Source organism: Nycticebus coucang, chromosome 10 (assembly GCF_027406575.1).
Source record: "Nycticebus coucang isolate mNycCou1 chromosome 10, mNycCou1.pri, whole genome shotgun sequence".
Classification (NCBI taxonomy): domain Eukaryota; kingdom Metazoa; phylum Chordata; class Mammalia; order Primates; family Lorisidae; genus Nycticebus; species Nycticebus coucang.
Window position 1 is genome coordinate 111591623 of NC_069789.1, and position 14116 is coordinate 111605738.

At 40.2% G+C, this 14116-nt stretch overlaps 2 protein-coding genes across 2 annotated transcripts; both read right to left on the reverse strand.

Moving 5' to 3' along the window:
- Positions 1–512: 512 nt before the first annotated feature.
- On the reverse strand, positions 513–1430 carry LOC128596538 (vomeronasal type-1 receptor 2-like). The gene has a single exon (XM_053606126.1). The coding sequence runs from the start codon at positions 1428–1430 to the stop codon at positions 513–515; it is 918 nt and encodes a 305-aa protein (XP_053462101.1).
- An 11278-nt stretch (positions 1431–12708) lies between these two features.
- On the reverse strand, positions 12709–13626 carry LOC128596540 (vomeronasal type-1 receptor 2-like). The gene has a single exon (XM_053606127.1). It carries the CDS (start codon positions 13624–13626, stop codon positions 12709–12711), a length of 918 nt encoding a protein of 305 aa, XP_053462102.1.
- Between the last annotated feature and the right edge of the window lie 490 nt (positions 13627–14116).

The window sequence follows — 14116 nt, forward strand, 5'->3', positions numbered from 1 at the left end:
AACTTACCACAGGAACAGCACCAAGTCATTCATGAGGAATTTGCGCCCCCTTACCCAAGCACCTCCCATTTGGATTCCAACCCTGAGAGTCAAATTTCAGCATGAGGAGATGAAATATCCAAACCATAGCAATTACCCACATGCGATTGCCTTGTATGTAGCTGTCCATATAACCTCAAGCTCATTTCGGGAAATGAAAACTTCAAGTACATTTGGAGGAAATTTCACACCTCAGTTCAAACATTATGTGTTCAAAGACATTTTCAGTAACTGTACATTATTTTATGGGATCTGGAATTTTTCACTGAATCTTACATATTAATTCCCTAATATTTCATTTACTATGGCCATTATTATTGAGCATTTCATTAGGGCTAACCTCATTGACCCCTCGTTCACTCCGCATTCCCCCACTTTCTGCAGTGAAATTGGCTCATGGATGATCTGAGTGCCTCAATGGCTGAACACAATGCAAGACAGACAATTCATATGTTTCTGATGAGAAGAGGGAATCATGTATTTCTCCCATGGCAGATACAGCAGAACCTGGATATGTTGGGGTCACGGTTCATGAGAACAAATGGGCTAATAGTTGGAAAACATGCAGTGATTAGTGCAGCAGCGCTCACCACCAACCAATTGGAGTTATCAAAGACAGCTAAATAAATGTAAATGATGGAGGAAAAGGCATAAAATGATACAAAAGTGCCCACCAAGACAAGGATGCTTTGGGTGGCTCTTGTCTCAGGGGACGATCTGGGGGAGAAATTGCTCCTGTGAATGTGTCGGACATGCTGCTTGTGCCTGTACAGAATGAAAACCATAGCGCTGCTGGCCCAGACCATGAGACCCAAACATAAAATATCATGAAAAGAGGTCAGTACCGAATATATGGAATCAATGACTCCGTCACGAAATGGAATGGGACAATATCCAAGATCATTTCTCTTTGTGATGTTTGTGTTTCTCAGTTTTCCCATTCCATAAATAGGAAAAATGATATTTACCAGCATGTGGAGAACCCAGCACAGGATACTGGAGGGGCCAATGTACTTTGGGGCTTTCACTTTAATCTCTGCCCACCTGGAGTTCCTAGGGTTGATTGTGATCAGCTGGAAGATACTCAAGAGGCAGGTAGTACCAATGGACACTCCCCTGGCCACTCTGTGAACATATAAGAAAACATTGCATCCAAAATAGTCGAATAAATATTTCAACCCAAAAGCTATCATGACCTGTGGAATTCCTCTAGAGAGAATGACCAAGGAGTTGGCTACAGTCAGGTGCTTGAGCATCAAATCCATGGATCGTGGCCTACATCCACTGACATAAGTGAACATATAACGATACAAGAGTGAAAAATTCCCCAGGATTCCAATGACAATCTGCAATAGGAAGATAATTCCTATTTTCAAATCCATGGAGGCCATTCTGTCATTTTCCAAGACTTAAACTTCGAATTCATATGCAGAGGGTTCTGTGTGGAAACATGAGTTGTGAGGTACATTTCCTTGGGAAATAATCTTGCCATTTATTATTCCTTCCTCTTGAGAATTAATAGTTAAAACAATGTTTTGCCTATTCCAACATTTAATATTCATAATCCTATGCGTTAGGGCTTAATAATATCTTCCATTATCAACTACAAGAATTCAACCACAGGGAGATGAGGTGACTCACCTACGTAGCAGTAGAGTTAGAATTTGAACCTGGTTGCCTGGTTGCCTGGTTGCATGACTGTGGTATAGTATGACAGACACCTAGTGGTGTATGAGTTTGTACACACACACACATATATAAACATACAGTATATAAATATCTTGTTGTATTTAAAATTTTACTTCAAAAATTCCCATTTTTGTCTAACTAGTCTATAGTATAAAGGAATATACAGAGGTCTTAATAAATTATAGACGACTGAATAATTTTATATAACTAAATTTGATTTATTTAATATACATAAATACTAGGATGGCAACAGAAAAACTCATTTCATCTTTGCATGGACAAAAAACACAATGGCACCCATCAGAGAAAAATAAATGTATAAAATAATGCCATATGCTAAAATATGAGACATGAAACATAAAGAGTGAAAATATATTTTAGAGAATAATTATACTGGGCGGCGCCTGTGGCTCAGTGAGTAGGGCGCCGGCCCCATATGCCGAGGGTGGCGGGTTCAAACCCAGCCCCGGCCAAACTGCAACAAAAAAATAGCCGGGCGTTGTGGCGGGCGCCTGTAGTCCCAGCTGCTCGGGAGGCTGAGGCAAGAGAATTGCGTAAACCCAAGAGTTAGAGGTTGCTGTGAGCTGTGTGATACCACGGCACTCTACCGAGGGCCATTAAGTGAGACTCTGTCTCTACAAAAAAAAAAAAAAAAAAAAGAATTATCCTTAAAGATTACATATGCTTATTATTTTGGAATAACTGAAATGAATAGTTAATCTAGGAAATCTATTAAAATATAATATAAATATGCAAAATGAAATATGAAGAAATGGACTCTTGCACGTTTAATACCTTGAAAAGGAAAAAGACATGGAGAAGGGTGAGAGATTTGTAGTGAGCTTAGGAGCAACTTGTTTTGCAACCAGAGAAAATATAACAAGAAACATAAAGAAGAGCCTTAAACTGCTTTTTGTCCTGATGAGAGTATATTTAAAATTTAATTGATTCCTTTAAAATTAAAATGTTTAAACTAAGTCCTTCATTTTTGCTGTCTGAACCTCTCTATTATGATGTCAACTTTTTCTTAAAGGCCTTTCCCTAAGGTCAGGAAGAAAAACGGTCTCACCATGATCAATAGACCACGAATATTTTCAGTAGAGACACGATTACTGTCTCCATTAAGCATGTCACATCCAAATTACCGAAAGACTATTATATTTCAGCAATCACTACTCAGTCACACTGTTCGTTCTGATAATTAGATAATTCAATTGGCTCTATTGTATTCATTTAAGAGTTCCCATGCACAGAGCTTTTACAGAAATAACTATACTACTCCTGAAACTATCTCCGTGACTCCTGCCTGCTGTATTAAACAGCAGATTCATTTTGAAATTACAGTCTTCAAATCCATTAAAATTCAGACTTTAATAACATTTGGATCAAACATCAAGAGCTCCTTCAGGGAGAATTTCATGAGATTACATTAGCAGAAGTCATGGGTGGGTTTAAGGTCTCAGACCTCCACGTGCTCTGTACAAGGTCACCTCATGCCTCAGGAATTATTTATTCCTCCTTCCTGTGTACTTTTGCCCCTGGACAAGTTCCTACCCTAAAAGATTTTCTTTCGCAGACACCTATCCTGAATCCAGATATACCTTCTTCCCTTACAGACCATGTCTCTTAAAATGAAGTAGAAAATACCAGACTTCTTGCTGTTGCCAGGCCTGTGAGCTCCATGCGATGGTCATGATGGCTGCAGTGTGTGTGGGAGGGGGGAGCCAGATCCTGAAATATGGGTTTGCGATTCTGTGACCTCACCTCCCCACAGAACTGCAATTATCATCTCACGTACAGTGACAGTGCAGTTCATGCTTGGGGAGCTGAGTATAGTTCTGAAAAACTTTTTAATTCCCAGAATCTATGAGAAGTTCTACCAGTAAATATATCCAAAGAGACCATTGGAGCATTTGGGAGAGACTGTTTTCCATTATTCCTGGAGGCAGACAGGATCTCTCGTGGGTCTCTCATGGAGCAGAAAACACTGAAGTCTGTTTTCAGGAAGGTCATGTATTTCATTGAATCTCTGCTTCCATGAGCATTTCCTCTATCCCCAAATTATATTTATTTATTTATTTAGAGACAGAGGCTCTCTATGTCGCCCTCAGTTGAGTGCGGTAGCATCACAGCTTACAGCAACCTCCAACTCTTGGGCTTAAGCAATTCTCTTGTCTCAGCCTCCCAAGTAGCTGGGACTACAGGCACCTGCAACAACACCCAGTTATTTGTCTGCTGCAGTTGTCATTGTGGTTTGTCTGGCCCGGGCCGGGATCCAACCTGCCAGCCTCAGTGGATGTGCCTGGTGCCATAATCACTGTATTACAGGCGCTGAGCCTCTACCCCCAGTTTAATTCTTCGTGAATCCTTAGACCTTTAAGTACCACGATTGTTTCATTTATGGGCAGAAAAATACAATCGCATGAACTACCCAAGAAGCGTTTTTCAATTTAAGTGCAAAAGAAAGAGTACGATGTGAATAATTGATTAGGAAATATTTTCTATATTTTGTCAAATCAATACAAATTAATTAGGAAATGTAGATGAAATGGACGTGTTCTAGAAAAATGCCCTTTACCAATATTCACTTCAGTAGAGACTGGGAGTTTAAACACAACAATGTGCACAGAGGAAAGGGACAAGTTTATGAGGTCCCCAGAAAGACAAGCACCAGAATCCGGTAGCAGGCCATCCTCAATTATTTTATGTGAAAAAAACCACAAAACTGCTCAAAATGAACAAAATGAGGGTGGAAAGCCCTGTGAGATAATGTTGATTGGTGAACACTGATAGACAAGTCAAGTCTAAAATTCAGAAACACACCCAAGTGTATTTTTAAAATTTAATAAGCAGGCTAGATGAGGGGGCTCACTGTAATCCTAGCACTCTGGGAGGCCAAGGTGGGTGGATTGCTTGAACTTGGGAGTTTGAGACCCATCTCTACGAAAAATAGAGAAACTAGCTGCGTGTAGTGGTGGGCTCTTATAGTCCCAGCTACTTGGGAGGCTGAGGCAAGAGGATCGTTTGAGCTCAAGAGTTTAAGGTTGCTGTAAGCTATGATGCCATGGCTCTACTGAGGGTGACAGAGTGAGACTCTGTTTCAAAAATAAAAAATAAAATAAATAATAATATCATTAGTACCTGGTCTTTGGGAAATGGAAATTCCTCTCACAATGATCATAAATGGACTTCTTCTTTATATCCTATAGTAAGAAAAAGGTCAAATGAAACTTACTTACGTTTAACTTTAAACTCAGTAAGTTAAAACTTTCCAACAAATAATTGGGCAGAGAAGAATGAGAAGAATTTACCAATTTGGAAAGTCTGACTGATTGGTCAAGACTCATGAGATGAAAAAATAATGGTTCTGTAACAAATGGTCCTGCTTAGAGCTGCAGATAAAATAATACATGGAAAAAGACAGAACACTGGTGACGAGGTTTTGTGTTTTTATCTCTACCCCTAACAGCAATGTGAGTCAGCTAAAATATACAATTCTTTGGGGTAAGACAGTAGCATATTTAAAATGTTTTTAGGTAGATGTGGACAGGATGACCTATTTAGGAGAAAGTGTACATAGGAAACAGATCCAGAGGCTTTAATAAAAACTTAAGTGAGAGCTCATGAATATAAGTCAAGAAAAAAGATTTTAGAAGGTAGAATAGTTTCTATTAAGCGATGCTCCCAATTAGCCTGTTGGGAAGATAGTGGGCTGCTCTGTAGATTCCTGTGTTCCCAACTTGGGTTGATGGGTTAGTCTCTGCAGTGTAATGGAGCCAGCTGTTCAGCATCCTTAGGGGAGCTGGGGAGGAAGCATTTGAGGTGAAGGCCATGGAAAGCTTGTTTATGGAGGCATCTCGTTCCTTTGAGACATTCGATGTAAAATGTATAGAATCAGAAGATAAAATGAACAATCCCTCATCCATAGAAACAAAAATTGTAAGAAACTTCTCCCAATTATTCTCAGATAAAGTGCTGGAATTTACTAAGAATTCAGCTGTTTGAGAAATGCAATAAATGAGCTTGACACAATGAACATAGATTGAATCTGTGCTATTTGTCATATTTTAGCATGTACAGGAAAATGAAAATAATCAGGCTGTGAGAAAGTTTTTGTTTGTTTGTTTGTTTTTTTAGACAGAGTCTCACTATGACCCCCTCAGTGGAGTGCCGTGGTGTCAACAGCTCACAGCAACCTCAAATTCTTGGGCTTAAGCGATTCTCTTGCCTCAGCCTCCCAAGTAGCTGGGACTACAAGCTGCCCACCACAATGCCCAGCTATTTTTTTTGTTGCCGTTGTCATTGTTGTTCAGCTGACCCGGACTGGGTTCTAACCTGCAAGGCTCAGTGTAGGCGGTCGATGCCTCAACCACTGTGCTACGAGCGCTGAGCCTGTACGGAAGTTTTTAACAAATATAAATATTAATAAGACAGATTTTGTTTGCTTAATTAATCATATTTGTAAAAGTACACACTCAGGAATATTCAAAACTTTTTAAAAGCTGGTCAACCTAGCACTCCAGGAGGCCGAGGCAGGTGGATTGCTTGAGCTCATGAGTTTGAGACCAGCCTGAGCAAGATCAAGATCAAGACCAACACACCATCTGTACTAAAAATAGAAAAATTAACAGGATGTTGTGGCAAGCACCAGTAGTCCCAGCCACTTGGGAGGCTGAGGCAAGAAGACTGCTGAAGCCCAAGAATTTGAAGTTGCTGTGAGTTATGACACCACGGCACTGTATTGAGGGCAACAAAGTGAGACTGTCTCAAAAATAAATAAAAGCTGTTCAATATTTCTAATACAAATTATAATCTTTTAAATTAAAAGACAGTGATAAAATACCACATGAATATTGTGCAATGCTTTTTTTTTTTTTTATTGTTGGGGATTCATTGAGGGTACAATAAGCCAGGTTACACTGATTGTAATTGTTAGGTAAAGTCCCTCTTGCAATCATGTCTTGCCCCCATAAAGTGTGACACCCACCTCCCTCCTTCCCTCTTTCTGTTTTCTCCTCCATAACCATAATTGTCATTAATTGTCCTCATATCAAAATTGAGTACATAGGATTCATGCTTCTCCATTCTTGTGATGCTTTACTAAGAATAATGTCTTCCACGTCCATCCAGGTTAATACGAAGGATGTAAAGTCTCCCATTTTTTTTAATGGCTGAACAGTATTCCACGGTATACATATACCACAGCTTGTTAATCCATTCCTGGGTTGGTGGGCATTTAGGCTGTTTCCACATTTTGGCGATTGTAAATTGAGCTGCAATAAACAGTCTAGTACAAGTGTCCTTATGATACAAGGATTTCTTTCCTTCCAGTAATGGGATTGCAGGATCAAATGGGAGGTCTAGCTTGAGTGCTTTGAGGTTTCTCCATACTTCCTTCCAGAAAGGTTGTACTAGTTTGCAGTCCCACCAGCAGTGTAAAAGTGTTCCCTTCTCTCCACATCCACGCCAGCATCTGCAGTTTTGAGATTTTGTGATGTGGGCCATTCTTACTGGGGTTAGATGATATCTCAGGGTTGTTTTGATTTGCATTTGTCTAATATATAGAGATGATGAACATTTTTTCATGTGTTTGTTAGCCATTCGTCTGTCATCTTTAGAGAAAGTTCTATTCATGTCTCTTGCCCATTGATATATGGGATTGTTGGCTTTTTTCATGTGGATTAATTTGAATTCTCTATAGATCCTAGTTATCAAGCTTTTGTCTGATTGAAAATATGCAAATATCTTTTCCCATTGTGTAGGTTGTCTCTTTGCTTTGGTTATTGTGTGCAATGCTTTTAAGATCAGAGAAAGGAGATGGCTACAAATTCTTGTACTAGAATAGATGGTGCACAATTCAAGAGTTAGATTTCCAACCCAGGAAATTACAAAAAAAAAAAAAAAGAAACAAAAGTTAAATGCAAGTAAAGTAGCACAATGTAAATTTTAAAAATTTAAACATTATCTAAAATGTAATACAAATTGAACAAAGTAAAATTACCAATAAAACAGAGCTACTGCATGTTGACAAAAAAGTAAGAAAGGTAGGCGGCTTCTGTGGCTCAGTGAGTAGGGCGCTGGTCTCATGTACTGAGGGTGGCAAGTTCAAACCTGGCCCCAGACAGCTAAAACAGCAGTGACAACAGCAACCAAACAATAGCCAGGCACTGTGGTGGGCACCTATGGTCCCAGCTACTCGGCGGGCCGAGGCAAGAGAATCGCCTAAGCCATTGAGTTGCAGGTTTCTGTGAGCTGTGATGCCATGGCACTCTACCAAAGGCAACTGAGACTCTGTCGCTAAAAAAATGAATAAATAAGTAAATAAAAAAGGACACAATGAGGCAAAAGCTATGTTGATTGGTTTGATGTAGCCACGTCAGATAGTATAAAAAAGTCAACACATTGTACCCCAGATATGCAAAATGTATTCATGATTTATGTGTATATGACTTAATTAAAAAACAAATAGATAATCATAAACATACTTGATAGAGATTTCTACTAAAACCTCTTAGACTAATACAATCCACCTCGCCTTCTCTATAATATAGAATACCAAAACTGAATTCTTTTAAAATAATTATAACCTAGAAAAAATCCATAAGTAACTTTATTTATTTTTTTTGAGACAGAGTCTCACTATGTCACCCAAGTAGAATGTCATGGCGTCACAGCTCACAGCAACCTCAAACTCTTTGGCTTAAGCGATTCTCCTGCCTCAACCTCCAGAATAGCTGAGACTACAGGCACGTGCCACAACAACCAGGTAAATTTTGTGGTAGCTGTCATTGTTGTTTGGCAGGCCTGGGCTGGATTCGAACCCACCAGACCCGGTGTATGTGGCCAGTGCCCTAACTGCTGAGCTAGAGGCACTGAGCCTGCCCCTTCAATCCCATGGGCTCCGGACTTAACCCCTGTATATTCTGTATACATAGTGGGAAAAAGCAAGAGTAAGGAAGTGCTGCAAAAATAAAAGATTGGGGTCATATCAAAGGGACAAAGAAGGCAACCTGAAAGGGAAGCTGCTTCTGACACCAGCTGGGTGTCCTGCAGTTCGATTCAATTACAACACTGCCTGTTGTTGAAACAGTTGCCACAAGTCAGCGCAAAGTCCTTCATGAGATTGCTCCCACTTCAGATGCCAGAAGAATAAATCCGTGGTCTATAATGCAAGGTCTAAAAAAGGTGCCAACATGGGGGCTTCTGTCCATGAAGAGTTGTGGTGTACCAATCTCTGAGTCCATTTATATGTTTCCGCCACCAGAAAGCTCCCCAAAGCCTCAGCATCCAGAGTTTTTATCAGGGTTTTATTACCTAGGCATGATTGATTAAATCATTGGCAATGAGATTGAACTCAGTCTGCAGCCTCCCTTCCTCCCCAGCAGTCTAGTGGATGAATGTCCCAACCCTCTAACTGCACAGTCTTTGTGGTGACCAGCCCCAATCTTAAAGCCACATGGGGACTCCTACCATAAGTCACCTCATTAGTATGACACAGACACTCCTATTATTCAGGACATTCTAAGAGTTTTTGAAGCTTTGTGACAGTAACCAGGACAAAGACTGGGCATACATTTTTCTTACACCACATCCCAGTGACCACGCCTGCAACAATTTCAGTAACATAATGAATCGCTTAGTGTTGAGTTGTAACTCAAAGTGTAAAATAAATATAAATGAGTTCATGCTGATGAGTAAACTATTGAACAGACAAATAAGTGATGGAAAAAAGACAGATCTTCTTTAGAAAAGAATGGCAAATAGTATACGTATACAGATATTTACTTCTCCAGTAGGTGGAGCCCTGCTCAATGCTCCTTTCACCCAGAGGAATACACTCAGCTAAGCCTCGGTTGGGTTTAGCAATTCCCTGTCCAAGAATAGAGTATGGAAAGGAAAATACAGTAAATTTATAGTGCAAAAACCTGAAAAATGCTTCCTTAACTAACTAATGAGGATTAACCTCACCAGAGACAGCAACTAAGAATTGAATGAAACTTCTAGCAGTATCTGATATGCTAAGATGTGATATTCTTCCCCCAAATGCATAAAAATAGTTGGCCCATGAGAAAACCAACAGAAAAATCAAATTTTTAGGAACATTCTGGCTCGGCACCCGTAGCACAGCGGTTATGGCACTGGCCACATGCACTGAGGCTGGCGGATTTCAACCCGGTCTGGGCCAGCTAAACAACAATTGTAGTGCCCAGGAGTTCCACAAAGACCACACTGCCAAACAAGCCAAATTTACAGCAGAGTCCTTTTATTGAACAGTCAGCTGGCGACTGCCTCACTGTCCCAACATGGGGCAGCCCTGAGTGCTTAAGGAGTCAGGTTTTTAAGGCTTAATCTGCATCCTGGTTGGCACGCAGGCTGTCCAGGTGCACTCAGCTGTGGCCAGTGAGCAAGCATTATACAGAAGCAGAACTTTGCAGTTAGTTAGCCATACGTCATACATTCTTTGTTTTAATATTTTCCCATGTATTTTAGTTCCAGTACTTTCCCTCCATACATGTTTGTCTCAGTATTCTGTCCACCTGGCATTGTTTAAAAGTCAGTCTGGGGATAGTCAGTTTGTTTCCCAGGCCCAGGAGTTAGTCAAGCAAGAAGTTAGTGAGTACTTTCCCATCTCTCTTGGGAGTGAACCAGACTTACTCCATTTTGTTGAGGGCTTGTAGCCCAAGAATTGTCAGGAGGTAACTGGTATTTTTCTACTTTAGCCTAGACCTAACACAATGACAACTGCAACAGAAAAATTAAAAATAGCCGGGCGTTGTGGTAGGTGCCTGTCGTCCCCCGTACTTGGGAGGCTGAGGCAAGGGAATCACTGAAGCCCAGGAGTTTGAGGTTGCTGTGAGCTTTGAGGCCATGGCACTCTACCGAGGGCAACATGGTGAAACCCCATCTCATAAAAGGAAAAACTTTTTAGGAACAATCTAAAAGGCACTGGAAGCTCCGCTTAAACCTTTCAATGTCGTGAAAAACCAACCAAAGGGGACGTAGAGCATAACGGACTAGGGAGACAGGATGACTAAACATAACGTGATGTCCTGGATTGAATCGTGAAAGAGAAAAAGAGATTGTGTTAAAACAGGTAAAATAGAAAGAAAATCTGGAGTTGAGTTAATAGTCATGTAGCAATGTTTGTTTCCTATCTTCAGAAAAGATGATATGACAGAATGTTAACATTAGGGGTACTGGGTGAGAGAGGCTTGGGAAATCTCTGTGCTACCTTTGCAAACTTTCTTCACATCTTAAATTATGTCAAAATAAAATGTTTACTTTAAAAATAAAAGTTTGTCATTTACAAGGAATCATATTAAAATGTTTAAGTAGCTCACAGCAAACTCTTGAGCTCAGCCTACCGAGTAGCTGGGACTACAGGCACTTGCCAAAATGCTCGGCTAATTAAAGGCATGTGTTGGGCAGGAGCCCATAGCTAAGTGGTTAGAGTGCTGGCCCCGTGCACTCAGGGTGGTAGGTTCAAACCCAGCTTGGGCCTGCTAAACAAATAAAGATGGGTGTTGCTCCTGCTCAGGCTGGTCTAGAACTCGTGAGCTGAAGCAAATCACCTGCCTCAGCCTCCCAGAGTGGTAAGATTACAGGTGTGAGCCACCACACCCAGCAATATCTTTTTTATTTTTGAAGGTATCCATTTTTATTTTTTATTTTTTATATTTGAAGTTGTCCATTTTTCTCTCGTGGTGACTTCATTACCAAAAATCCCTGTTAAACAAAATAGACTCATGTCTTTTGGCTCTAAATTCACTCTAATCTACTGCTCCAATAATGATGAATACTTCTCCATAAACTTGTTTCCTCAAGCTGAAAATGAAAAAGTCCATCTTAAACCTCTGTCTTGCCAATATAGTCAACTGCTATCAAGGCTTAACCCCCATTGCAATCTTCCTTCTAACCACCCCCCAAAATATGTTCAGGTTTTCTTTCAATGTTCCCTTTTGTCCTCCCCACAGATATTCTCAAACATTTACCTGAAAATATTTTAATATGTCAGTCTCTCTCAATAATCATGATCATGTTGAAAATGTCCACAGTTTCTCTTAGAATGTAAGTCGTAATATTCAGGATCCAGCCTCCAAAGCCTACTATAACCCAGAACTAATCTTTCTTCTAGTTTCACCCAGGTCATTTGTGTTATAAATCAAGATCATGGCCCTCACCCCTAATTTCTTGAAGGACTACTGTCTTAGTCTGCTTGTGTTGCTATACCTGCTGCTTGGTAATCTATAAAGAAAAGACGTTTATTTAGTTCACAGTTCTGCAGGATGTACAAGAATCATGGCACCAGCATCTTCTTCTAGTGAGGGCTTCTGGCTACTTCCATGTTGGCAGAAGGCTAAGGAGAGCCAGATGCAGAGATCATGTGGTGAGAGAGAAAGCAAAACTTGGAGAAAGAGATGTCAGGCTCTTTTTAAGAATCAGCTCTTGTGTAAACTGATAGAGTGAAAACTTACCACAGGAACAACACCAAGTCATTCATGAGGAATTTGCGCCCCCTTACCCAAGCACCTCCCATTTGGATTCCAACCCTGGGAGTCAAATTTCAGCATGAGGAGGTGAAATATCCAAACCATAGCAATTACCCACATGCGATTGCCTTGTATGTAGCTGTTCATATAACTTCAAGCTCATTTGAGGAAATGAAAACTTCAAGTACATTTGGAGGAAATTTCACACCTCAGTTCAAACATTATGTGTTCAAAGACATTTTCAGTAACTGTACATTATTTTATGGGATCTGGAATTTTGCACTGAATCTTACATATTAATTCCCTAATATTTCATTTACTATGGCCATCATTATTGAGTATTTCATTAGAGCTAACCTCATTGACCCCTCGTTCACTCCACATTCCCCCCCTTTCTGCAGTGAAATTGGCTCATGGATGATCTGAGTGCCTCAATGGCTGAACACAATGCAAGACAGACAATTCATATGTTTCTGATGAGAAGAGGGAATCATGTATTTCTCCCATGGCAGATACAGCAGAACCTGGATATGCTGGGGTCACGGTTCATGAGAACAAACGGGCTAATAGTCGGAAAACACGCAGTGATTAGTGTAGCAGCGTTCACCACCCACCAACTGGAGTTATCAAAGACAGCTGAATAAACGTAAATGATGGAGGAAAAGGCATAAAATGATACAAAAGTGCCCACCAAGACAAGGATGCTTTGGGTGGCTCTTGTCTCAGGGGACGATCTGGGGGAGAAATTGCTCCTGTGAATGTGTCGGACCTGCTGCTTGTGCCTGTACAGAATGAAAACCATAGCGCTGCTGGCCCAGACCATGAGACTCAAACATAAAATATCATGGAAAGAGGTCAGGACCGAATATATGGAATCAATGACTCTGTCATGAAGCGGAGTGAGACAATATCCAAGATCTTTTCTCTTCGTGATGTTTGTGTTTCTCAGTTTTCCCATTCCATAAATAGGAAAAATGATATTTACCAGCATGTGGAGAACCCAGCACAGGATACTGGAGGGGCCAATGTACTTTGGGGCTTTCACTTTAATCTCTGCCCACCTGGAGTTCCTAGGGTTGATTGTGATCAGCTGGAAGATACTCAAGAGGCAGGTAGTACCAATGGACACTCCCCTGGCCACTCTGTGAACATATAAGAAAATTTTGCATCCAAAATAGTCGATTAAATATTTCAACCCAAAAGCTATCATGACCTGTGGAATTCCTTTAGAGAGAATGACCAAGGAGTTGGCTACAGTCAGGTGCTTGAGCATCAAATCCATGGATCGTGGCCTACATCCCCTGACATAAATGAACATATAACGATATAAGAGTGAAAAATTCCCCAGGATTCCAATGACAATCTGCAATAGGAAGATAATTCCTATTTTCAAATCCATGGAGGCCATTCTGTCATTTTCCAAGACTTAAACTTCGAATTCATATGCAGAGGGTTCTGTGTGGAAACATGAGTTGTGAGGTACATTTCCTTGGGAAATAATCTTGCCATTTATTATTCCTTCCTCCTGAGAATTAATAGTTAAAACAATGTTTTGCCTATTCCAGCATTTAATATTCATAATCCTATGTGTTAGGGCTTAACAATATCTTCCATTATCAACTATGAGAATTCAACCACAGGGAGGTGAGGTGACTCACCTATGTAGCAGTAGAGTTAGAATTTGAACCTGGGTTGCCTGGTTTCATGACATTAGTATTCACTACTGTGGTATAGTATGACAGACACCTAGTGGTGTACGAGTTTGTACACAGACACACATATATATAAACATACAGTATATAAATATCTTGTTGTATTTAAAATTTTACTTCAAAAATTTCCATTTTTGTCTAACTAGTCTATAGACCAATGTAACTTATAAATGAATATTCAGAGGT